Below are 26,687 nucleotides of genomic sequence, written 5' to 3' on the forward strand. Positions count from 1 at the left end.
CTCCAGGTGAGAAAAATTCTATCCTCTAAAAGGAATAAGATTCTTGCTTTTGGCCAGAGGGACCAAGTTGAAAGAAGAATACAAGTGCTTTTCTGGTATCAATTCTTGGTGCCCATTGCAAGGTGTGAGGTGTTCCGGGAAAGTTGCATATGAAGAATCTAAATAAGAGTGTGTTGTCTGAGGATGGGAGTGGAGTTGCATGAGGGGTCCTACATTTAGATACCCTAAATAGGAAGGACAATATCTCTTTTTGAGTCGCTATGAAGATCGTATTGGGTTGGGTTTTTCTCCTCCAGTTCTGTCCTAGATTCTCTGCCTACCAGCTCCTATTTTTTTGGTTTATAATGACATACTACGACAGCCTTCATCTTGTCAGAGGTGGTCAAACATGAGAAGCAGCAAAGCGTATAGGCAGTAGAAAACATTTTAAGCTTCTCAGTGATTTTACTCCCGAACAGTGAACGAACTCAGTTCAGACCTACGCAGAAACTTTAAAGAGAAGAAGAAAACGGAAGAAGAGGTAAGACTCAAAATCCTCACAGCCAAGATATATAACTTCTTAGTGTTTCTTGTTTTTAACATTTATATTTTACCCAGGAAAATGTATCACCATCATCAGCACCATCCTCATCATTTGTTCATGCAAGAGGGGAATGGCATTGCGGATGCAGGGCTAGTACTCTCGACTGATGCTAAGCCTAGACTTAAGTGGACACCAGAACTACACCAACGCTTCATAGAAGCAGTCAATCAGCTTGGAGGTGCAGATAGTGAGTATATAGTTATTTACGACCTTCATGTCCATGATAATATATGATACCAATACTGCAGTAGGAAAACTAGAAAGCTACAAGAAAAACTGACACAGTGAAGATTTAGCTAACAATGGATTACATCAATACTGCAGAAGCTACTCCAAAGACAATAATGAAGCTAATGGGGGTTCCAGGACTTACCTTGTATCACTTAAAGAGTCATCTTCAGGTGCATTTCAAGCTTCTTCACAAAATCTCACCTATTTTCACGATTATATGCCACAGAAACTAAAATTCCATCTTTTGGTAACAGAAGTACAGGCTCGGTAAGAATCTACAAGGACAGATTAGTAATGGAATCAACAAGATTGGTAAGAGGAAAAGCCTGATATACAAAGTTCTATTGCAGCAATGAATAAATGGAAGAAATTCGAGTAATATAAAGTTTACCTTGTTGGATATGTTAGGTTGTACAAGCAGAGAACCAGAAGACAGGATGTCTGAAGTAAGTGGAGCACTAATGAGCCATACAAACCTTGGGGGTCAAACAAACAAGTAATATCATAAAACAGTTATAACGTTCTTTTCATTAGTTTATCAGGTTTTGCGTATTCATTTCGCTATATAGAAAGCTTAGACTAACAAATAGCATGGACATACACCAGCAGCTTGCAGATAAATGAGGCAATACAGATGCAGATCGAAGTCCAAAGAAGGCTTCATGATCAGCTTGAGGTAATAAAATGAAAATGTGGAATGTAATTCATATACTATGAAATAAGTCAAAATAACAGTAAAATCTCATCAATTTTAAGAATTCCAAAAATAAAAGCACTTACTTAGGAGATAGTTCAAGATGTTGTTTTATTTTTAATCCAGATCAACAAATAGAATGCGGTTACTTAGAAATCCAGACATTCATTCTGAAACATTGCAATACAATCAGAAATAGCTAAATTAACACAAAAAGAAAGATTTATAGAAACGAAGAAACCCGAAACGATATAATTTCACAGTTATTGACACCAGAAATAAAATACATGAAATAACATTCTAATTTTCATCCATAATACCAACTAACAATAATTCTGGAATTTATCACCCACGATTCAAAAATCCCTTTCACTAACTGCTGCAAATTCCATTTAAAGAAACTTGAGTTCTTGCACGCAAATTAAGATAACCAACAGGCGAAGTAGCTTATGTTTGTCATGTAAGACAAATAGTAGAAATTTTTGAACTGTTGTTGACTCAATGTAAATAAGCTGGAACTTGGAACCTTTTCCGATATACATAGTAAAAGCTAATTCTTGTTAACCTGTTGAGTAATGATTTAGATTACACATTATGATTAAAAAATAGACTCGAAATCAATTGGCATAATAGAAGTACGCAGTATTCAGAGCCAGACAAGGATCACACTTGAGCGTATTCCACTCAATAGGATTGCATTGTTGCTTAACATATCGAAAAGGTAATACCTGATTTATGAACTGAATATTCTCAACCAAACCAGGTGCAACGACATTTGCAGCTGCGGATAGAGGCCCAGGGGAAGTACCTACAGTCCGTTCTGGAGAAAGCCCAACAGACACTTGGAGGACAGACACTCAGTTCGACTAGACTTGATGCAGATCAAGTTCAACTAACCGAGCTAGTCACAGAAGTGTCCACCGATTGCATAAACGCTACAGTTTCATTGCTGAAAAATCCACTTGCCCTCTGCCATGCTCAAGGACAAACAACGCAGCCTACAGATGGTTCACTGGACAGCTGCCTGACAACGTGCGAGGGATCTCATGCGGACCAAGATATGCAAAATGTTGGGATGGGATTGAGACCTTACCAACAAACTGCACCCTTAACGCAGAAGGAAACTAGAGAATTCAGGCTCGAGCAGACTGAACCAACATGGCGTGAAAAAATAACTGAAACTAAAATGTTCTCTTCACCAATTGAAAGTGACCTGGAGAGTATGTTGTTCCCTATCAAAGGTAGAACCAGTGACTTATCTATAAGCACTACAGCTAACGGGAAAACCGGCAAAACCAGGATATCCATTTCTGAGAGAAGGGACAAGGATGACAATTTCCAAGACCAAAGCGACGACAGGAAAATTTCAATTTGCTTGGATAATGAGAAGAAAACAGATATATTTTTTCCTTCTGTAGCAGAGGCACTGGACTTAAATACCCAAGGAAAAAACGGTGCTGTATCGAACTGCAAACAATTCGACTTGAATGGATTCAGCTGGAACTGAGATACTGCAAAGACAACTGATATATGAAATTAAAAGATACACTGTAACTTTGGATCTCGGAAGGCTATGGAGAGAACAGATCTCACATAAGAGTGGACCAGAAAGAGACTGATAAAGCTGAGTGCTAATATAACATATAAACAAAGCATGATGAGGTTTAGCATCAGTCATAACAATAACGTGTTACAATTTGATATTTAACTTGAATAAGAGTTTACTAGATTATCATAAGCTTCAGTAAGTTTATGGATGGACATATTTCAATCAGCATCATGTAGGTAAAGAGCCTCAAAAAAAGCCAGCAAGTGCAGTTATATAGTAGTGAGGGGAAAAAAATGCTCATTTGTCACAGAAATTTAGTTTGCAGGTATGTTGTAAAGGCATGAAATTTCAATTCATTTAGGATCAGCAGTTTTCAAAATCAAGTGATCAAAAAATTGTATGCATCTGGCAGCTAGAAATATCATAAACTAATCAATATTAGAGAAAGTATCAAGCAGGAAACCACCATATACGCATTTATAGTTAAGAGCAAAATAAAAAAGCACCTGATATTTTGGCATCAAAAGCTAAATTTCCCTTGTAATTAAGTAATAAGTATCGCTGAACATAATAAGAAAATTAAAAGTATTGCTAAACAGATGACTTGAAACAGAATATTTGAGCAGAATCAGCCTACCCATCCACAAATGACATCTCAGTATATTGAACAGAACGGACTGAGTTTTTAGGGTGCAGTCAAATGGAAATTCCTAATTATGATTTTCTTACTCTCAATGCATAATGGAATCCTAACTATTACATATCAATTCCTGTATTGCAATCTTGTTTATGGCAATTAAAGAATATCCTCGGAAGGTCAAAGGGAAGTTTATATCTTCAACATACCTTTATCTAGTCTAGCATAACAAGAAAAGTTAAACTAATAGCCTGACACTCTGATACCACGAGAAGAAACCTACTGCGCCCCCTTGCAGTTTCACGTCTAACATTTTAATTAACATGACGCCCACAAGCGACGATTAATTGGTTTAGGGCATTTATGCAGAAAATCAGAGTCACCCATAGCCTGCGTCTGCGATGACAGTTACCCTATCCTAACACCTAACCTGCGACCCCAGATTTTGCAGTAGCAAATTCCGAAGGAAGTACCAAAATAGTAATATCATTTACCTATAGAGCTCCTAAATTAACCTACTTTTCACTTAGGAAATGCCCTAAGATTTCTGGTTCAAAGCAGTATCTTTCTCCCTAAATGTACACAACGAGACAAAAAAAGAGATCAACAGCAGTAGCCCAAGAGACATCTGTTTGCTTTCGACTATCTGTTTAAGAGTAACAACTTGCCATCACTAGTAACACCAGAGGTAAGATGTAGCAAGTACTAGAAAAAGGCAATAAAAAGTGGTTTTCGTACATTTCAGTCAAACCAATTATGTCTTAAGTGTTTAATGCAAAATCTCATAGATGAATAAGCCATTGTAATGTTGTATAGTATCCAAACCCCTTAGGAAATAGATTTTTACTTTATCAATCTTGTGTCGGAATAGGAAAGTTGCCACATAACAAGGAGTTCACCCTCTCCCTTTTCTTAATCATTGAGAGATTGTGGTCCACAATGCTGCTCAAGTAGCAGGAGAATTGTAAGTTTCGTGTATCCACACCCATATTTCTACATTCCTCCGATATTTAATACACTAGGAATCCGAACTATCTTTAAACCTTGTTAACTGCTATCGTAAATACAACAAGCTCCGTGTATCCCTATATTATAACCCACATTAGATTATTACCCATATCAAAAAGTTCCACCAAGGATTATAAAACCAGTTAATAGATTTCTCTTTTATCCCAATGACGTGCTGATATTGTTCCATGACTTAATTAGAGATTTTACGAGTTCGGTAAGACAGCAAATAGATCCTTGAGAATAAGAGCAAATAGTTAAAGTATAAGAAACAAACCATGCGCCAAAACTCCGTCAAAATATAACAAAGTCTGCCATATATTTCCTTAAATTCGTTCTATGGAAACACATGCTACCTCTGTTCTGCATCAAAGAAGATAAAGGGTATTGCAGAAATAAGATCAGCAACAAATATATCTCTAATGAAGAAAAACAACTTAAAAGTAGAAGAAAACCAAAACCAACTTTAAGCTTAAAAGGAGAGAAACTTTTTGTCATTCTAATACTGGATGTAAATGTAAAATTCAACATTTCATGATTACTGACCAAATATGGAACTAAAATCTATGATAATATATTTTTGGTCCTTGTACATCATATGAGGTAGCAAAGATACAATATTCCCCAACAAATGCGACCACCACAGAAGCAATACTGCATTTCACTTATTCTAAAAGTGGGGAACAAGTAGTCAGTGAACCAACTGATACTTCATACTTCACAGTTTTATTAATATGAAAGAACATGATAAGAAATTTAAAGCATCTTATACTACTTCTTAATCCTTCGAAGTTTCTTAGGGCCCCAAACCTCCATTCTACCAGCAGGACATCCACAAGGAGCTCGAAAGATAAGAACAGTCCGCCCATTGAGTGGGGCCATCTTTTTCAGCTCCGCTTCCAATTCCTTATGGTCTTGCCCAAGTTCCAAAGGTTGAATCCCATATATGTCTTCGGGCACTGGTGGCAAGTATCTAACACATTCTTCCGATTCAAGCTGGATGTCAAACTCTACCGCCTTACGCAGACCCTTGCAGAAAGGATTCCCACATTTTCTAGATTTATGATGAACTATTTCCCACAACACGATCACTGTAACAAATGTTACAACTAATCCGACTGCATAAGCAACAGGTGCATTATATATAACATCCCCAATGAGAACACAAGCTGCCGGTAGAAGCTCTGAAACCTCACGAAAAATTAGCTTGAAGTATGGTACCGTTAGAACCCCAAGTGCACCAAGGACCATTACCAGTAGAATGATATCAATTGCAGCGAATGGCGAGTGGTCACAAAAAGGGTGGGATAGCGGGTTTAAAGAGTTACTATTCTTCTTATTACGAGATTGATTGTGGTTAATCCGATGATCCCAAATCCCTGAAGGATTTGCCATGTTCCTATGTTGCTCAAAAGCTTTGCAGAATTCAATCAAACTCCGGCAATCAACCATTTGCAAAATCTAACAACAAGTCAAAGATTGAATCGTCCAAATTTGTCTGATATTGTAAGTCCCCTGCAATTAGAAACTATCTGATCTATCAGAATCTAATCCCAAATTAAAAAGAAAAAAATCTAAGATTCAGCACTCAAAATATACCAAATTGAATCTAAACAGCACGAAATTAGTATATCAATAACTTGTCTACAAATAAATCTTCTCCCAAGTTTTTTGCAGAATTAAGTATAAATTTGATTCGTTTGCCAATTAAAACTAAAAATAAATCAAAACTCTTCCAATCTTCAAAGCTAAGAATGGAATTAACGTTCACTAGGTAATTTCCAAATCAAACTAAGTTAGGGGTAACTGAATCGCACCTGCTACCTTCTTCCTCTGCCCAAAATTTAGAAGGAAAAAAAAGCGATCTGATCCGAATTTGATTCGTTAATAATAAGTCGGACAATCAAAACCCCATCAGAGAGTAATCAAATTTGTGTTTTTATTCCAAGAATAAAATCTCTTAGAAATCAGAATGCAAACAAATCATGGTTATGAATTAATAATGAAATTGAGTGATCGAAAACCAACTCAAAATAATAAGCTCGATCGGATCAATCCGTCCAACAATAATATATTCTTACTACTTCCGGCTCAAATTCTGATGATGAGAGATGAAGAAGAAGAAGCAAATCTGAATGAGAAGTGAAAAAGAAAGGTCCTGAAATTTACTTCATATATGTAATGTAGAGAGTGATGTCATCCTGAGGAAGACGTTCTCCCTACTCTCTCTTTCTATCTCTGATAAATGTAAAAAACAGTCGACTCCAAATGAGTACCGTGTCAACTGTTCTGATTTATGTGTAGCTGATCCTAGTTGCGTGCGGGTTTTTGGCACCACGCCACGCTAAAATTTGAAGCGTGGCTTTATCTAATCACATAAGGCGTCACTTTCCAATAGAGAGGCTTTATCTAATAGGACAAAAACGGGTCACCCATAAATAATTTTAAAATCCCCTTATTTAAAATAACTTTATAATGACTAAATAATCCTTATGTGATTAGTGCTAATAATCTAATTAACTAATAATTAGATTGATAAGATTTTTTATATAATTATATATAAAAATCATATTAAGTGATTTTGGTGGGAAAAAAAAGTTGAAAAAAATGAGTAATTTTGGAGATTTTTTTCCAACTAAAACTCTAGATTTTAAATCACCCAACTAATGTTCTTTTTATTTCTCAAGATGGATGAAAGTAAGTAAAAAAAAAATGAATTTTTTAGCTTTTCAGAGCGGTTTACGGTTGGGTTTTTCCTTCGTAGCCAACCGTAAGACAAATTTACGGTTAGGTGATGATGAACTCCTAACCGTAACTAGGTAAAATTAGAAAAACTCAATTTTAAACCAGTTAGAGTTGGGTTTTTTTGGTCCAAACCGAACTGTAAATCAGTTACGGCTGGGTTTTTTGGTCGAAATCCAACGGTAAATCAGTTACGGTTGGGTTTTTTTTATCGAACCCAACTGTAAAACAGTTACGGCTGGTTTTTTGTGATCGAACCTAACTGTAAATCAGTTACGGCTAGGTTTTTTTGGTCAAACCCAACTGTAAAACAGTTACGGCTGGGTTTTTTTGAGGAAAACCCAACCGTAACTGGTTCTGAAACCTAATTTTTTCTACTGTTTCAATCGATCTAATCATTTCAGATGCAATTGGTTTGTTGATTACCATTACTTCTATCAACATGCTTCTTCCGCACCTTTAATAGAGAATTCAATCGACGATTATAAGTTTTTAAAACCGTCGATTGATCGAAAATGGTGAAATGATCTTGATTGAAAAAAAGAGAGGAGGAAATGATTTATGGATGATGAAAGAGAGGAAGTTAAGAAGAAGAAGAAGAAGAAGAAGAAGAAGAGGATGAGGAGGAGAAGCAGATCTTTGAATGAAAATGTTTTGATTTTAGTTTTAGTTTTTAGGTTTTTGATTTTAGTTGAAGGTTATTTTAGACATTTGGTATTGAATCAAGAATACCCCATAACCAGTTTTTTGGTCACTAGAAATCCAAGTGAAGCCCCTCTATTGGAATGTGACGCCCCAATAATAGGGAATAAAATTTAACATTCTGCCACGATAAATAAAAAACCGTTTTTTGGGGACTACTCAAAAAATAGGGGGACCACTCTTAAGTTTTTGGGGTGGATATTGGTAGTAATTTTCAGTCACCCCTTATCTGATTTTTTTAATACCTACTTTACCCTTGATGATTAACTTAGTTAGTGTGATGATTAATTAGTGTTAGTATAATGATTAATAACTGATTAGTTAGTGATTAGTGATTAATGATTTATAAGTGGGATTTTTTTGTTATAAATATTACTATTGAGAGAGAAGAAGAAGAAGGAAATAGGAAGAAGAAGAAGGAAATAGGAAGAAGAAGATGGGTGAACCCAAAAATACCTATTTTGAGTTTAGTAATTATGATATGGGTGATTCATGTGATGATACCTCATCCTCATAATCAGAATTCCCTTCACCTTCTAGTGTATATGTCAATACTTCTAATGATCCGGAAATGAGTTATTTGTTAGATGATGAAAGCTTTTTGCCCCAAACTCAAGCTAACAAACCAAATGATGGATTTTATCAGCCACAACCTGAACATGAAGCTATGGGTACTCATGTATGTCTCATATTTAGTTAATGTAGCTTGAATTGTGCAAAACTTTGGCCAAACTGAAAATTTCTGAAAAGAATTTCGGTTAGGTCAACCTAGTTCGGTTACTAAATTTAACAAAATAGGTAACCGAACCTTTCTGAATGTGTAGTTCGGTTACTAAATTTAGCATACGCAGGTAACCGAACTACATGTTAATGGTGGTTTTTGAGAGTTCGGTTATGTTTTTCCAGAAAATGCAACCGAACTATTTTTATAGATTTTACAGTTCATAGTTCGGTTTAGTCGATTAAATACATTTGTTACCGAACTTTGTGTTCGGCAACATCGCAGAATAAATATATAGAGTGTAGCTAACCGAATCTATAAGTTCGGTTTAGTCGAGTTTTCCAATTTCATGGCCGAACTTTTCCATATAAAATCTAAAGATCGAGTTCGGTAAGGCCCCAAATTATTTCTGGACACTACATAACCGAACTTTGTGTTCGGTAGGGTCGATAAAAAAAATTAGATTACCGAACTTGTAAGTGTTTCTTGTTTATGGTATTGACGTTGTGCTATTACTTGTAGGTTCCATGTGATCCAATAAAACCAATGGAAAACCAACCTTCCCCAGTTGGTATTTTATACGATGACACATCCCATCACTACATGAATGACTTGGTATTCAAAATTCCGGAAGATGCAAAGAGTTGGGCTCGACAACATGCACAAATAGACATGTGCGTATTAGTATTGAATGGGAGACAAAGCAATACTCGCTTTGAAATGGTTTGTGAGAGAAGCGGTGATCCCGATAAAAGCCACAAGACGAAGGGTTATGTTTATAAAGGAAATACAAATAGGAAGAACAAAACTTTCTCAAAGAAGATTAATTGCCAATTCAAGCTTGCATTTAATTACAACGAAGATTTGGGTGGATGGGTTCTCTACAGGGTTATGCAAGGTTGTCATAATCATCCTCGTCTGGAGCATCTTGAAGGACATTTCATGACGGCAAAGCTAACTCCTCAAGAGATAGACAAGGTAGCTAAAAGGAGGACATAGGGTATTTCACCGGTTCAAATGCTCCAAATACTAAAGGAGGATAACAAGGATAATTGATTGTTGTCGTATGCGTCAAAAATAAATTACTTTCTCACTACTCAAAATATATAATATAACAAGGGAAAAGAAGGATCATTCCCACAGAGAGGACTAGGTTGTCAATATATTTTCGATTTCCTATAAATAACAAGGGGGGATTTTTTGATTTTTAAAAAACTAGACAAATATAAAAGCAAAGAAACAAATAAAACAAATCAAATTAAAAAAAAATAAAGATATTGGTCAAGGATTCGTTTTCATTCACAAACATGCTTTTCAACACAATAACTAGAATTGATATTTTAATCTCAACTTTTATCAAAGGCCCTAGGATACCTTGATCGCAAGTATATCCCGCAAATCTCCTCTTGTCATCAACAAACACATTAAAAGATGCGAATATAAATTCTATCTAAGAGAACAACCTAACGTGTAAAAGCACTAATCAAGTTTAATTCCCTAGATGCATTAAGTTTTATGAAATCAGGCCAATCAAAGCAATTGAACGTGTAAAAGCACTAATCTGATTTAACAAAGATTACGATCTACTTGTGACTACTAGGATGCATCACTACAAGCAATATCCACAATTATGCTACTTGTAATCAGAAATTTATCACTTTTGTGTATAATAAACTCTAATCTAACAATAGAGATGAAATCAAACTCAATCGATTCTAGACTCGATCAAACAATCATTTCAAATCATAAGACAATATCAATAATAAATCATAAGTGATAAAGCATGGAGACAAAACTAATTCATTGTACAAAAATCATGCTCGAAATTCCAACTTATCCCATAACCAATAATAAGATTAACTACTCATGTTAATGGAGTTCATAATAAGAAGGAAAAGAAAACCTATCATGTTTCTAAACCCTGCAACAAAAGTAGAAGTAAAGATATCCCTCTATGTATGGAGAGAATTCTTTTGTAGCCTTTCTGAGTAATGCCTATCTGCCAAAATCACCCTGATAAAACAGCCCATGAGCCAAGCCCACAGGTCCAAGTCCAACCAGGTCAGATGAGTCGGATCGACTCACTGAGTTAACTCGCCTGAACAAAATACAGGCAGAATCCTGTTTATTTCTCCACCGATTTCAGGCCTGTTTCAGGCTTACTTCCTTGCACAACCTAGCATTCATCTATTCAAACCCATTCATTCTCATTTGTCATTTGCTTCAGTTCAGCTACACAGGCCAAGGCATATAAACCATTACCTGTAATGAGCAGCACTTTTCATTGTCTTCGGCTCTATGTCTGCCAGAACTATTTGCACCTGCATAGTTCACATCCTACAGCTGCATTGCCATCAGCAGCATCACTTAGCCACAACAAACAGCTCCACTGTCACCTGCTACCCTTCATCTCAACAACCACCTGCAGTTGATGCATCCAAAACCATCACCTTCAATTGCAGTCACCAGCAACAACTGCATTGCGACCACCATTTGCAGCTCAGCCTCACACCAACAGCAACTGCCATCACCAGTTGTTGCTTCTATCCTTCTTCATTGAGTTCATAGCCATTGCATTAAACTACCAAAACCCCCCTTGAAGTCAAACCCAGCTCATTCAAAACAGCACCATCTTTAGTTGCAGCTCAGTACCACCACTACTTCATAGTTCAAGCCATTCTTTCATTGCAGCAGCAACGCTGCCTTCCAGTCTTACACAATTCCACCTAATCCATGGAAATCATCTGCAACAGCCTTAATATCTCTTCCTTGACTCGAGCTCAGATTCGAACCTCCATCTCACCTGCAATGCCATTATCCAGAACTGCAGCTTTACCCATTTAACCAGCTTAATAACTGTAGCAGCAACCATCCCTGCATCTAGCCTGCAACACCATTCTCAGCTGTATTGTCACAGCCAAAACCCAAATTCCAGTACCTCCAACATTTCCTCTCTTTAATTCAACGGCAGACGAGCATAGCCACCAGTTTCATATCTCCAACCACAGATGCAACATCAGTGCCACCACTTAGTGTCATTCCAACCGTCACCAGCAACACCTAACCAACGAACTCCAGACCATAACAACACTGATTATCCATTACATCACCACCATTTCAGCCTTCCCTGCCTTGCTCATTTACTTGCAATTTCAGTTGCAAGACTCATTCTAACACAGCCATCACTGCTATCCCTTCTCAGCCTACAGCTGCATTTCAGCTCCAACCATCACTGTCAACGGTAGCTCTTGCAACACCACCAGTCTCAGCTGCTTGTTATCAGTCTCTTCTAGGCATTTCAGTTGCGACGCAACAGCAAACTACACCCGTATCACCTTGTTCTTGAGCCACAGTTTCATTACCATTCTCCATAGTCACCTGTGCCTGCTCACTGTAACCCATCTTTGTTACTGCTAGACTCAATTTCAGAACACCACAAAACCCATTTGTTATTGCTTCGGCAGCAACCAGATTCTCCCATCGTCCCTGTAATTCTTCTCTCAATTTCTCGATTCAAAACCCTTGAAAATCACCCATTTGAACTACAGCAACAACATGACTTTCTCTGCCAAATTCAACCACAACAACTCATAAGTTCAACCAATTCTTCCTTCATCTCTATACTCGGGCAAAAACCAAATCTGACTGCAAGCTTAATCGTTAATGAAGCAGTCAACGGCTATCTCCCACTGAAATCACGGCCAAGCAGTGACCTCCATAACCATCTCTTCTCCTTGTTTATCTCTATCACTGCTAAAGAGACTACCTTCAACAACGAACAACAGTTCCTCGATCTCAGACAGCATCGCCTCCATTTCCTCTTTTCTCTGAAATTTAGGTTGAATTGTAATGAAAAAGAAACTCCCCGAGCTAGTTGTAGGGTTAACCCATGAGACTGTTGAAGGCACCCATGTGTTAGGATAAGGGATGACCAGCCCAAACATGGCTTGTCGGTTTCAGAAAACCGACAGCGTAGTTCTCAGTCAATTGTCAGTTCTAGGAGACTGACAACTTAATTTCCGGCATAACTCCTCCTGCACTACCTAGCTTGCTCCAAATATTGCATGTGAATGGATCTTTTTGCTCTTTTCGCTCCAAATGAATGATTTATCCTTCTTTTGCTCCCAATGACTCCATTGCACCTAATAAACTCAAAGTCAAACATAAGAGACATAATTTACAAAGAAAACTCGTAAAGAAAGCATAAATACTAGATATAAAATTAGGTGTTTTAAACACCTATCAATAACCACTCATCTTTGTCCACAATTTACAATGCAATTGAGAAAATTAGAAGAAAGGAATGAAGAGATAGACAAGTAATGCAACAATTGTTTTTTTGGCCCAAGAGAAAAACTACGCGGTTCAAAAGGACGTGGATTCGGAAGGAGAGATAAAACAACTCTTTATTGCGCATCCGACGAGTGTTCAATTGTCTCAATTCTTTCATGAAGTTCTTATAATGGATTGCACTTATAAGACGAACAAATACGAGATGCCATTGTTGAATATTGTTGGGCGTACTTCGACGAAGTCGCCGTTTACCGTGGCATTTTGTTTCTTAAGAGATGAGCAAGAGCCTAGTTACATTTGGGCGCTAAAACAAGTTAAGGCAATATTCCGAGGTGATGATATTCCCGGGGTTATAGTGACGGATAATGATGTCGCATTGATGAATGCAATAGAGGAAGTGTTCCCACTAGCACATAATATGCTTTGTACGTTCCATATATGGTGTAATTTGATGAATAAGTGCAAGCCAATAATTTGTCCACCCAAGAAAATAGGATATGAAGAAATTAAGATGCTACCGGAAAATGAACGAGCGGATGCAAAAGAGGAAGTTGAAAAACAATACGATATAAATTACGCTAAATGGGTTGCATTCAACGGTGAATGGGAATCATTGTGTTGGTCCCTTACCGAGGAATAGTATTATCTAAATCTTGCGGAGTTTATCGCCCATTGGGATACTCCCGATTACCCCGGTGTTGTATCGTATATTCTTCGCCAATGGTTGGAACCACACAATGAGAGGTTTGTTTATGCCTATACCAACCAATATAAACACTTGGGAAATCAAGCGACAAGTTTAGTAGAGTAGGCTCACCACCGGTTGAAGAAGAATCTCTTTGGATGTGTTGATAATTGCGTAACTGTGTGGAATGCTATGAAAAATTACTTCAAGCGCGACATTGATAGAATTTAAGAGAAGTTCCAAAAAAGACGTATATTCAGAATGAACGGAAAATATGTCGACCACCAATTGTTCAAGGGAATCCATTACAACGTATCTCGGCAATGTATGAAGTTGTTGATTATAGAAGTCGAGTTGATTGATAAGTGGGAAACCAAGGCAGATGAGGTGTGTGTATGTAACATGAAGAAGTCTATGGGAATCCCTTGTCGCCATATGATAATCAACTACGAGCATGGCGTAATTCCTTTAAGCGACATTGATCCATTTTGGAAGCATCTAAGTTTCATCCCTCCTCCAAAGGTAGAAGAAGACGGAGAAGAGTTTGGTGATAACCAAATGGGTAGAACCATACTAGAGATGTATCGTGGCATGGACAAGCTCCAAAAATAATTCTTTTGGGATGACATGAGGAAAATCATATATCCACAAACGCAAGAGAATGTCTATGAACCTGTTAGAGCATTGCTCTGTCGAACTCGCATGTGTTGCTATCCCAAGCATGTTTTTCAATGTTAGTGATCAAAACTATAAGTCTTGGACTAGGATAGAAAGTGCATTTGATCTCAAGAACTCCATGGCAATCATCATTCAAGACGAAGGACTACTCAAGGAACTGGTGGATCTTCATCGACTAAAAGGTATGTGGAGACTTGAACTTATCTGTCACTCAAAAGTCTATCTACTTTATCTCCTATTCTGGACAAAAGTCGTTTTGCTATATAGACTTTGATTATACACATTTGTTATTTCGAGTCGAGTTTATCTCGCCTATCTATTTCTCGAAATATGTGTTGGTAAGCTTTTGCTATGGCCAAGTTCATCTTTACCTAGTGACGGAAGTCATGTTATGTTTCAATCACTTTGAAAATTGCTCTGACGAAAAATGGTTTATGAATAACAACTATATAACGTCCTATGAGAATATTTCAATGATTGAAATGAGAGTTTAGATTATATAACCAATGATGGATATAAGCATTGTGTGGTAACACATATATGTATAAGTCATTTTTCCTTGAACCGAAGTTTGCGAACTTTGTTGATCAAGAGAACCAGAATAGTGGCGTGAGCTAAGTCCGCGAACTCAGTCCGCGAACTGGCGGAAGTTCTCGACCCGAGAATATCTGCTGGATTTTGTGAACTCCTTCCGGGAACTTAAGTCCGCGAACTAAGTTTGCGAACTTGAGTTGGGTATATCTAAAAACGATTATTTGTGAACTTATTCATATTAACTAAGGAATGCTAAATGCAAACCGTGTCTATATAGTTCATGAACCTATTCGAGTGAATCAAATCTTTTTTGCTTCGGTTGTGTCTTGTGTAGTTACATAAGATTTCCTTTCAATTGAACAACTCTCTAACTAGTTCATTTGAGTCATTTGAACTAGTTATGGTGAAGAAGAACATGGTTGATATGAAAGTGCTCATATGGCTAACCATTGGTTAACTACAGTTGAACCAACAAGTGTTCATGTTTGGCTACGGATACATAAACCCAAAATAGTACATTTCATTTGTGTGTAACAAGCTAAGTTTTCGATCTAACGGTTAAAATATATTAGCTTGAATCTATTCATGTTTTCATCTAACGGTGAATATTGAATGCTTTGTTACCAAGATAACATTGATTGCAAACCCTGATTTGAAAGACTATATAAGGGAGAACTCTAGCAACTGGGAAACCTAATCCCCACACCTTCCGTGTGATACTAGTTGTATTAGCTAGAGTCGATTCTCCTTTAACCTTAGGTTTTATTCTTAAACTAGGTTAACGACTTAAAGACTTCATTGGGATTGTGAAGCCAGACCGATACTACTTTCTCGTAGTTGTGTGATCTGATCTTGCTGATTCTATCGTGTTAAGTACAATCTTAACGATTGGATTGAGACCTTTATCTCCGATAGGCAAGATAGAAAAGTAGTCACAAACATCTTCGTCTCATCGTTTGTGATTCCACAATATCTTCTTTCGTCACGTCGATTAAGATTATGGTGAGGTGATTGATAATACTAGGCTGTTCTTCGGGAATATAAGTTCGGTTATCAATTAGTTCCTGTTCACCTTGATTTATCAAAAGACGGAACAAAAACTTGTAGGTTTATCTATGGGAGACAGATTTATCTATTATGTAGACTTTTCCGTGTGATACAAATTTGTTTATTAAAGTCTTCGACTTTGGGTCGTAGCAACTCTTAGTTGTGGGTGAGATCATCTAAGGGAATCAAGTGTGTAGTATCATGCTGGTATCAGAGACGTAAGGAGCGCAACTATACCTTGAATCAGTGTGAGATTTATTGGGGTTCAACTACAGTCCCGACCGAAGTTAGTTTGTAGTAGGCTAGTATCTGTAGCGGCTTAATACAGTGTGGTGTTCAATCTGGACTAAGTCCCGGGGTTTTTCTGCATTTGCGGTTTTCTCGTTAACAAAATTCTGGGGTCTGTGTTATTTCTATTCAGCATTATATTTGTTATTTAATTGAAATATCACAGGTTGTGCGTTTGAATCAATCAATTGGAAATCCGACCTTTGGTTGTTGATTGAAATCGATTGATCCTTGAACATTGGTCTTTGGTACCGTTCAAGTGATTTCTCTTGTATTCAATTAGACTCGCAGATTTCTATTTGCTTGAGTAAGAATTGAATCGAGAAAGAGAGATATGACTCTTTGATATACTTTATTAAGATTGAGTCTTATTGACTCTCTTGAAAGTATATTGGAGTTTGTCCATACAGATTTCTAAGCAAAATATTGGGTATGGTTGTTGTACCCCCGCTTTTTCAATTGGTATCAGAGCAGGAAAACACATTAAAGACCTTATCAGTCTGTGTTTGTAAGGAATATGACTCTATGCACAAGAGTATTATCTCTGATAAACGCGTCACCAGAAATAAAAATTATCTCTCGTCTATTTCTATTAAAGAGAAAGATTCTTCAATCTCAAATATAGACGAATCTTGTGTTCAAACTAGACAGACAGGCTCCGACATGTGTTTTTCCTATTCCCCGCCAAAAGAGTCTATTTCTCTAAATGAACGGGAAACAGATAAAGAGAGTGATTTGATTCTTAATCTTGTTAGAATCCAAGATGATAGATTTAATCGGTTAAAACATCATGTCGATGTTCTCCTTGGTGTTGTAAGGGACTGCAAGTTCAAAGAAAATACTGAAGATCATTCTTCATGTATATCTCTTGAGGCAAGCCTCAAAAAGGATGCTTTGGAAATTGAACATCGCTTTAGTAAACTCTCTATTCAAGGATTCTCTAAGCAGTCCAACATATCAAGTACTTCATCTACGCCTGAAAATTTTCCAGCTCCAGAAGTAAAATCGGAATCCTTTCCATCTAGAAAATATGTTTTAGTATCCTCCAGTCAAGGGTGTTCTACAACACATGGAAGGAAGAAATATCCTAACAAGACTATTAAGACTGTACTGTCTAATCACTCTTGTGATCAGAAAGTATGTCTCTTTTGTGAGGCAAAATGTTCTGGTAAACAAAAAGGTAACTCTAGGTTGAATAAAAAATCCTTTGTTAAACTTCAACATACCTTAGACTTAATCCTCAAAGGTGTAACTGACATCCGATGTCTAAACCAATTGGTTTTCGTACATACCCTGCGTATGCTACCAGGAAGGTCGTTTCAATGAGTTCCTCAAATGTTTCAAAGCAGAACAGAAGTCTTAACAAAAAACATTTAAGAAAGGAACAAGTCTCTCCTATTGTCAAAAGAGATGATAATTTTGTCCTTGATGTGAATAAGATTCCGGAAGAAAGGAGCAAAAATGATGATATGAGAAATATCCTGAAGGAGATGATTGAACGAAATAAGGAAACTATCAACAGGTTGTCAATTCCCCCAAGGCAAAAATCCTCTAGTAAGGACTCAAACTATGTCTCATATTTTGATGACAGTAAGTTTTATGATAATTTCTCACATCAAAATGGATCCTTTTCTAGATTCAAAAAGAGATTCAATCGAAAACACAATTCTTTTAATGAGCTCAAAGCTTATACTTGTGCTAATTAATCACAAGGGTTAAAGAACTTACTCATAAAAATCCTGTTGAGTAAGATGTGTCAATTTTCAGGTATACTGTTAGCATACTACTTCTGATTAGTGAAGCTATTTTCTTATCGTCTATAGCTAAACTTCTGGTCTGCAGAAAAGATTGCTTAAGTATTTTTTTTTGTCGTTTTTTTTCTTCTTTTGTAACATTGTTGCCTGCTACTCATGTGCTCTAAATTACTCCTATGTTGGTATGGAATTTATTGAGCCATTTATGAATTTTCATGTAGCAAAAAGATTTTTTAAGCTTTTCCTTGGGTCGAGTTGCGTTCGTACGGGCACCCCTGTTACTATTACGAATCAATTCCTTGAAACCCTAAAGGTCTTCTTCCCTAAGAAACCATATAAATACCAAACCTTTGAGTCACGTTTGCATAATCTAAGTTATTTTGGTTTATCAAGAATGCCGTCCTCTTCACGAGCTTGTGGTTTTGCTAAAGGATTTCTTGATAAAGATATTGGTTTTGAGTCCGAAGGGAGGAAGAAAAGAACTCTTGTTGAAGATGATCATCCCAATGCCTCATGTTACTATGCCTACACACATGAGGATGTTGAGAAAGGGGATACGGTTTTTTCTGAAGTGGTTCATGATTTTCTTAAATACTTTGAGGAATCAAAACTTCAGCTTGTTGATACTTTGAAAAGTCTTGATGTTTTAAGAACTGAGTTGAAAGAGGTTACCTCTAACCTTGGCCTCATAAAAGCTCACATCAATGATCTTCTCAAAGAGAATATTTTCTCCGAAGATGCAGCGAATGGTGTCAATCACAAGCTCAAAGACCTCAAGACTCATGAGGATTCTGAACCGTCTTTCTGACTTCTGTTCGTGTCCGACTTTGGCATAGGAGTCTGGTTTTGATTTAGCTTGTTTAGTTTATTGTCTAGTAAATCTTCTCTTTTTTTTATTTTGTTTAAGAAGAATAACTAGAGTTTGGAATAGCCATTATTGTGATTACACATAGCTATGTCCAACGTTTTCATCTTCATGTTTTAGATTTATTGGTTTAAATTCTAAAATTGTTTGGAAGATCATTTTTGTAGTATTAATCTTTATGGTTTTATATATTGCAATTTGTTATGGGATATGTGTGTTTGCGTCCATGAACTGTGATTGTCCCATACATTGTCGAAAGTTAAGTCCTTTATATGTCGATATGCATGTGTTGATAAAAGAAGGAATGAACTTTTGACAATTACAAAAGTTAAGCCTATTATACTAATTATTGATGGAAGATAGGTTAAAATCTTTTGTTTACAAGGATTATGTCTATTGTATGTCATTGTGCAAATGGTGATAGAAAATCGAATGAATCCTTGCTTATTCCACGGTATAAGGTCGACCTCCGATCCAAAATTTTTGTGTACATACTGTGTTGTTCCATAAGGTGTCTTATGTTGAGCATTTTCGACTGAGTTATTCTTAGCTTAGTTGTTGCTCCGTGAGGTACTTTATGTCGAGCATGTTCAACAAAATTAATCATTCTCGTTTGCTTATTTAGTTGTTGCTCCGTAAGTTCTCTTATGACGAGCATGACCAATTAAATTGATTATATTTTGTGGTTAATTTGGTTGTGTATTCCGATTAAATTAATTATGAGTTCTCTTGTGATTAATCTAATTGTGTACTTGTGAGTCTCCATAAGTTCACTTATGTTAAGCATTTTCGATTAAATTAATCATGGGATCTCTTGTGGTTAATTTAATTGAGTATTTTGGATTCAAATTCATATTTGTATGTGATTTGCTATGTCCAAAGAAACCCTTATTTTCTTTTGAAATTAAGGTCGCTCTTGTTGTTCTTTCGGGAATCACATATTATGGGGGAGAGTTCTTAATTGAACTTGTGCTTAATTGCCAAATCTTTGTGGGGAGTGCGTCTGTGGAATATTACAGGGGTTATCTTGTATCTTTATAAACTCCTTGATGAATGCATTTAGCTTCGGCTATATGATTGCATCTAAATAAGATGATATGTGCTTTCTTTTGGTCATGAAATGTCTCCTTCGGAAATTTCATTAGGATCCCGTTTTCGTACCTTTGCCAATTTTATTGACAAAAAGGGGGATAATTAATATGTAGTTCACACTACAAATACATATGGTTTTCGGATCATTATGTAAGGGGGAGTGGTTTCCATGTGAGATGGAGTATTGACTAGGGGGAGTGATACATATCACCATATTATTGTTGTCGAAGTTGTGATGCAATTGAACTTTGATACTATATAATGATACTATGACAATGTATAACAATGACTGAGAACTCTTGTTTTCTCGTTGTTATAGCTACAGATTTTCAACAACGATGATACTGAACTTACAACCTTTGGGATCATTGGAGTACTTGGAAGTGACGAAGATTTTGAGTAATGTGGAAGATTAGGCATGTGGAATAGGAGCTACAAAAGTTATTTCATTTATTTTTGTATTTCATATGTATTGATAGTTTTGTCACTAAAATTGACAAAGGGGGAGATTGTTAGAGCATTGCTCGGTCGAAATCGCATGCGTTGTTATCTCAAGCATGTTTGTCAATGTTAGTGATCAAAACTAGAAGTCTTGATTTCTAGTCTACTATAGCTAAGTCTTGGACTAGGATAGAAAGTGTAGTTGAGCTCAATAACTCCATGGCAATCATCATACAAGACGAAGGACTACTCAAGGAACTGGTGGATCTTCATTGACTAAAAGGTATGTGGAGACTTGAACTTATCTGTCACTCAAAAGTCTATCTACTCCATCTCGTATTCTGAGACAAAATTCGTTTTGCTATATAGACTTTGATAATACACATTTATTATTTCGAGCCGAGTTTATCTCGCCTATCTATTTCTCGAAATATTGTTGGTAATCTTTTGCTTTGGCCAAGTTCATCTTTACCTAGTAACGAAAGTCATGTTATGTTTCAATCACTTTGAAAATTGCTTACTTTGACGAAAAATGGTTTGTGAATAACAACTATATAACGTCCTCTGAGAATGTTGCAATGATTGAAATGAGAGTTTAGATTATATAACCAATGATGGATATAAGCATTGTGTGGTAACACATATATGTATAAGTCCCTTTTCCTTGAACCGAAGTTTGCGAAGTTTGTTGATCAAGAGAACCGGAATAGTGGCGTAAGCTAAGTCCGCGAACTGGCGGAAGTTCTCGACCCGAGAATATCTGCTGGAGTTTGTGAACTCCTTCCGGGAACTTAAGTCCGCGAACTAAGTTTGCGAACTTGAGTTGGTTATATCTAAAAAAACGATTGTTTGTGAACTCATTCATATTAACTAAGGAATGCTAAATGCAAACCGTGGTTATATAGTTCATGAACCGATTCGAGTGAATCAAATCGTTTTTGCTTCGATTGTGTCTTGTATAGTTACATAATATTTCCTTGCAATTGAACAACTCTCTAACTAGTTCATTTGAGTCATTAGAACTAGTTATGGTGAAGAAGAACATGGTTGATATGAAAGTGCTCGTATGGATAACCATTGGTTAACTACTGTTGAACCAACAAATGTTCATGTTTGGGTACAGTAACATAAACCCAAAATAGTACATTTCATTTGTGTGTAACAAACTAAGTTTTCGATCTAACGGTTGAAAGATATTAACTTGAATCTAATCAGGTTTTCATCTAACGGTGAATATTGAATGCTTTGTTACCAAGCTAACATTGATTGCAAATCCTGATTTGAAATACTATATAAGGGAGAACTCTAGCAACTGCAAAACCTAATCCCCACACCTTCTGTGTGATACTAGTTGTATTAGATAGAGTCGATTCTCTTTTATCCTTAGGTTGTCTTCTTAAACCAGGTTAACGACTTAAATACTTCATTGGGATTGTGAAGCCAGACCGATACTACTTTCTCGTAGTTGTGTGATCTGATCTTGCTGATTCTATCGTGTTGAGTACAATCGTAACGATTGGCTTGAGATCTTTATCTCCGATAGGCAAGATAGAAAAGTAGTCACAAACATCTTCGTCTCATCGTTTGTGATTCCACAATATCTTCTTTCGCCACGTCGATTAAGATTATTGTGAGGTGATTGATAATACTAGGTTGTTCTTCGGGAATATAAGTTCGGGTTATCAATTAGTTCATGTTCACCTTGATTTATCAAAAGACGAAAAAAAAACTTGTAGGTTTATCTGTGGGAGACAGATTTATCTATTCTGTAGACTTTTCTGTGTGATACATATTTTTTTATTAAAGTCTTCGACTTTGGGTCATAGCAACTCTTAGTTGTGGGTGAGATCAGCTAAGGGAATCAAGTGTGTAGTATCCTGCTGGGATCAGAGACGTAAGGAGCGCAACTGTACCTTGAATCAGTGTGAGATTGATTGGGGTTCAACTACAATCCAGACCGAAGTTAGTTTGTAGTAGGCTAGTGTTTGTAGCGGCTTAATACAGTGTGGTGTTCAATATGGACTAGGTCCCGGTGTTTCTGCATTTGCGGTTTCCTCGCTAACAAAAATCTGGTGTGTGTTATTTCTATTCCGCATTATATTTTGTTATATAATTGAAATATCACAGGTTGTGCGTTTGAATCAATCAATTGGAAATCCGACCTTTGGTTGTCGATTTAAATTGATTGATCCTTGAACATTGGTCTTTGGTACCGTTCAAGTGATTTCTCTTGTATTCAATTAGAGTCGCAGATTTCTATTTGCTTGAGTAAGAATTGAATCGAGAAAGAGAGATATAACTCTTTGATATACTTTATTAAGATTGAGTCTTATTGATTCTCTTGAAAGTATATTGGAGTTTGTCCATACAGATTGCTAAGCGAAATATTGGGTATGGTTGGTGTACCCCCACTTTTTCAGAACCGTCAAAAGGCAAACCCAAAGGTAGACCAAGCAAAAAAGAAACTAAAAAGCAACTAAGAGAATATGCAAAGGTGTTACGTAAGAAGAAAAGTGAGAAAAACGCAAATACTAGAGATCCTTGTGGCCATGAGTATACCGCGGCAATGTACTTGGAGAAAACCAAGAAACGGGGTAGGAGTATTGAGGAGAAAGGCGAAACAAGTGAGCGAGATTTGAAGAAAAAGGGTCTGATGTGTCCATCACAACCAAGCCAACCATCTTCCGGCGACGTGAGCTTAAGTATCCAATGTGCCCCATCCAACCATCTTCCCTATACGTGAAGCTTGAGGCTCCAAATAAAGACTATTTTAATGAGATACTTATACATTAGAAAATACGTTATATCCACCGACGACGTTCCTCCGGATGGTAATTGTGGTTTTCATGTTGTCAATCAACAACTTGGGACTTTCATCGAAGGTGCGAAGCGATATAATGGGTGTGCAATCACTCATATAAGGAAAAGGTTGTTGTCCAAACTAAAGGAGAATCGTCCTTTTACAAGACAATGTTGTGTGATGGGGAGGGTAATGTCAACGAGCAATTTGTTGGGTATCAACGTCTTCTTCATGGGGGGCATCCGATGACATCGGATTATTGGATGAGCATGTCGATTCATGGACACTTAATCGCCGAGGCTTTCAATAGTGTGGTTCATTATTTCTCAAAATATGCTAGTTTCACCTTCACCCCGAAAACAACCGTATGTGTCGAGCAACTCAAACGAAGGAGATGTGTGATGGCATTGATTAACTACAACCACTTTATAGGCCTCCGGTTAAAACCCGATTGTCCATTGCCTCCAATATGTGGAACCTCTTATTGGCCTGCATTTAATCCGGATAGAATGTTGGGTTGGTGTATCATGTATGAGCCTAACATGGATATGTGGAATGTTTTGAAGAAGTCGGACGAAATTGTACATGAAGGTCAAATTTCACTTGAGGATGATTAAATGAAACATGTAACGGAACTAAGTATGCTTATCAATGGAATACTATGTTTTTTGAAGAGTGGTATTAATTATTGAGTTAATGTTAGTATTTTATGGAGTTGACAGATAATAGTTCGGTTGGAACATATTATTATCGAGATTTCCGAAGTCAAGTTCGGTTAGCTGCCCAAATATTTCAGGTAGCCGAACACCTATTTTTTTGCACTTTTGTTTTTGCAGTACAGTTCGACAACCTGGTAAAATTCACCAGGTAACCGAAAAATTGTGTTCGGTTAGGTTGATGAATATTACCAGGTTGCCGAACTTTTTGGTTCAAAACCCTGACATCATTAATTGCTGAATTTGACATTGACCCAACGGCTAATTTGATTTCTACCCCGTTATTACTCACTCAACGACTATTTTTTTTTTAAAAAAATAGTCGTTGGGTCTTTATCATCTCACTCACCTATTTCTATAAAAGGAAACATGTCCCTTTCAAAATCTCTATCTCACACACCTATCCCTTTCAAGTTATTCTCTTACCTTTTTTATTCTCCTTCATCCATCTCTTTCAAACACCAAAAATGGATCCTTCCTTCAATAATGATGAAGATGTCACTATTATTAGATCGTGGATTACGGTTACGAAGCACGATTACGATAGAACGTGCTTCAACTTTATTGACCGTGATAGGAGCCAAGATATGTACCTTAACATGGATCAAACATTCGATGAATGGTGGAATCCTATATATAAGATTTTTGAGGCGTTGGACGGAAATATCCATAGGAGGACACAACAAATCGTGAAAACTAGATTCGAGGAGGTATTTAAGGAATGTGAGGCTGTGATGGATGATATTAAAGCCACAATTGATCGTTACCCCCGGGCAGTGGGTACCGAAAGAGTATGTATATGAAACCAAGTATCCATAGGAGCAATAGTTATTTTGGTTAATTTTTTGCTAATAATGCCAATTTATAATTGATTCATCTGTTGCAGTGGTGTGCGGCTATCCGCGGATATGAAACCAAGTATGGCAAAGGGTTTTTGCATTCTGATCCCTATAGGCTCCTGGAAGAAAGCACCTTTCCATTTAAATTATATGAATAAGTGTTTGTAAGGAAATTTGAATTTAGTAAGCTTTGTTATTTCTTTTCTTTCATTCCTACTCTACATTAGATGTATGTTTCTTTTGGATTTAATGAAATGAAATTCTTGGATATTTTTCAACTTCTAAATCTGAGTTCACAAATAGAAGTTCGGTTAGGAACTTAGTTTACCGGACAATGCCGAACTGTACGAGACACAAATTCGGTTAGGAAATGAAATTACAGGAAAATGTCGAACTGCACCTAACATAAGTTCGGTTAGGAAACTAAATAACACGACAATGCCGAAATTTTACAGGACTTTCCAAAATAAAAATACATAACATTTAATATCTGAAACGCGTTATGAAAAAGTCTTCAAGGAGGCGGAAATGATATTCATATTTGAAATCCTTTCTCTTACATCTTCGACATTCGTTTTTTGATGTTAAAATGATTTCGTCGAATCCTTCACCCCTAAGTCGATACCGCCTTACAATACGAAATAAAGCCATAAATTCCACAACTCTATCTCTAATCTTTCCAAATCGAATGAACAAAGCTATATGATCACAGTTATAAGGGTTTGTTGTGTCGGAGCATAATTTCTCGTGAATTTTCCCCCAATAACTTTGACTCATAATACCATTCATTCTTCGTTCTTCACCCCTCTTTGGATAGTATAATATGTAGTTTCTGCAAAGAAAAAGATCTTCATTTAGAGTAAATTTAGGACTAGCAGCTCCCATTTTTAGGAGATTTTGAAACAAAATGTTAACTATGAGACACATTTATATATATATATATATATATATATATATATATACCACTTAGGTGTATAACGGCTATAATATTAGCCGTTACTTGATATATTACATTCTAATTTCAAAATTATGTACTATATTTGTGTCAGACAAAGTACATTTTAATTTTAAAATTATAAGTTCGGTTAGGAAACAAAAACTTGCGACCAAACCGAAACTCAAGTTCGGTTACATGATAAATACATCTGATAACCGAATTTTTTTGTGAAGGCTCACAGACAAACTGAACATATATATAAACACTCCAAAACAAACCTAAGAGTTGGTTTCTGTGATTTCTGCATCAAGAGAATGACTTTTCCAAAATGTGCAATAGAAAAATTTTGAGTCTCCAGAGAAGATTTCGGTTACCTAAGAAATTATGCTTTCCTAACCGAACTGTAAAGTTCGGTTGCATGGTAAAACATGTGGTAACCGAACCTTTTTGTGAAGGCTCACAGACAAACTGAACATATATATATGATGCAAAAAACACTCCAAAACAAACCTAAGAGTTGGTTTCTGTGATTTCTGCATCAAGAGAATGACTTTTCCAACATGTGCAATAGCAAAATTTTGAGTCCCCAGAGAAGATTTCGGTTACCTAAGAAATTATGCTTTGGTAACCGAACTATAAAGTTCGGTTGCATGGTAAAACATGTGGTAACCGAACTTTTTTGTGAAGGCTCACTGACAAACTGAACATATATATGATACAAAAAACACTCCAAAACAGACCTAAGAGTTGGTTTCTGTGATTTCTGCATCAAGAGAATGTGCAATATCAAAATTTTGAGTCTCCAGAGAAGATTTCGGTTACCTAAGAAATTATGCTTTGATAACCAAACC

General features: G+C 36.6%; 2 protein-coding genes across 5 annotated transcripts; one reads left to right on the plus strand and one right to left on the minus strand.

Annotated features, from left to right (window-relative positions):
• Positions 1-285: 285 nt before the first annotated feature.
• LOC113294897 (myb-related protein 2-like) lies at positions 286-3,580 on the plus strand. Of its 3 annotated transcripts, none has more exons than XM_026543280.1 (7): positions 286-520; positions 598-761; positions 908-984; positions 1,069-1,126; positions 1,223-1,310; positions 1,421-1,490; positions 2,272-3,580. In XM_026543280.1, exons 2-7 carry the CDS (start codon positions 602-604, stop codon positions 3,013-3,015), a joined length of 1,197 nt encoding a protein of 398 aa, XP_026399065.1. In that variant the 5' UTR covers positions 286-520; positions 598-601; the 3' UTR covers positions 3,016-3,580. The 3 variants fall into 3 exon arrangements, with proteins under 3 accessions (XP_026399065.1, XP_026399056.1, XP_026399060.1); XM_026543271.1 differs by having other exon boundaries at positions 598-770; positions 2,272-3,579; XM_026543275.1 differs by having other exon boundaries at positions 287-520; positions 598-770; positions 1,424-1,490; positions 2,272-3,578.
• A 1,587-nt stretch (positions 3,581-5,167) lies between these two features.
• On the minus strand, positions 5,168-6,945 carry LOC113294910 (uncharacterized protein At5g19025-like). 2 transcript variants are annotated; one of them, XM_026543292.1, is made up of 2 exons: positions 6,520-6,945; positions 5,168-6,230 (listed from the first exon to the last, which is right to left on the minus strand). In XM_026543292.1, exon 2 carries the CDS (start codon positions 6,152-6,154, stop codon positions 5,474-5,476), a length of 681 nt encoding a protein of 226 aa, XP_026399077.1. In that variant the 5' UTR covers positions 6,155-6,230; positions 6,520-6,945; the 3' UTR covers positions 5,168-5,473. The 2 variants fall into 2 exon arrangements, with proteins under 2 accessions (XP_026399077.1, XP_026399069.1); XM_026543284.1 differs by having other exon boundaries at positions 5,168-6,217; positions 6,520-6,943.
• Positions 6,946-26,687: the final 19,742 nt, after the last annotated feature.

This window comes from Papaver somniferum, chromosome 1 (genome assembly GCF_003573695.1).
Source record: "Papaver somniferum cultivar HN1 chromosome 1, ASM357369v1, whole genome shotgun sequence".
NCBI classification, from domain to species: domain Eukaryota; kingdom Viridiplantae; phylum Streptophyta; class Magnoliopsida; order Ranunculales; family Papaveraceae; genus Papaver; species Papaver somniferum.

What these genes read in the sequence shown, in the direction of transcription:
- LOC113294897 (XM_026543271.1), top strand. Translation starts at nt 602, where the DNA reads ATGTATCACCATCATCAGCACCATCCTCATCATTTGTTCATGCAAGAG. An exon ending in TCAGCTTGGAGGTGCAGATA is followed by an intron (nt 771 to 907) that starts GTGAGTATATAG and finishes TCAATACTGCAG; the next exon opens with AAGCTACTCCAAAGACAATA. An exon ending in ACTTAAAGAGTCATCTTCAG is followed by an intron (nt 985 to 1,068) that starts GTGCATTTCAAG and finishes TTTTGGTAACAG; the next exon opens with AAGTACAGGCTCGGTAAGAA.
- LOC113294910 (XM_026543292.1), bottom strand. Translation starts at nt 6,154, where the DNA reads ATGGTTGATTGCCGGAGTTTGATTGAATTCTGCAAAGCTTTTGAGCAA.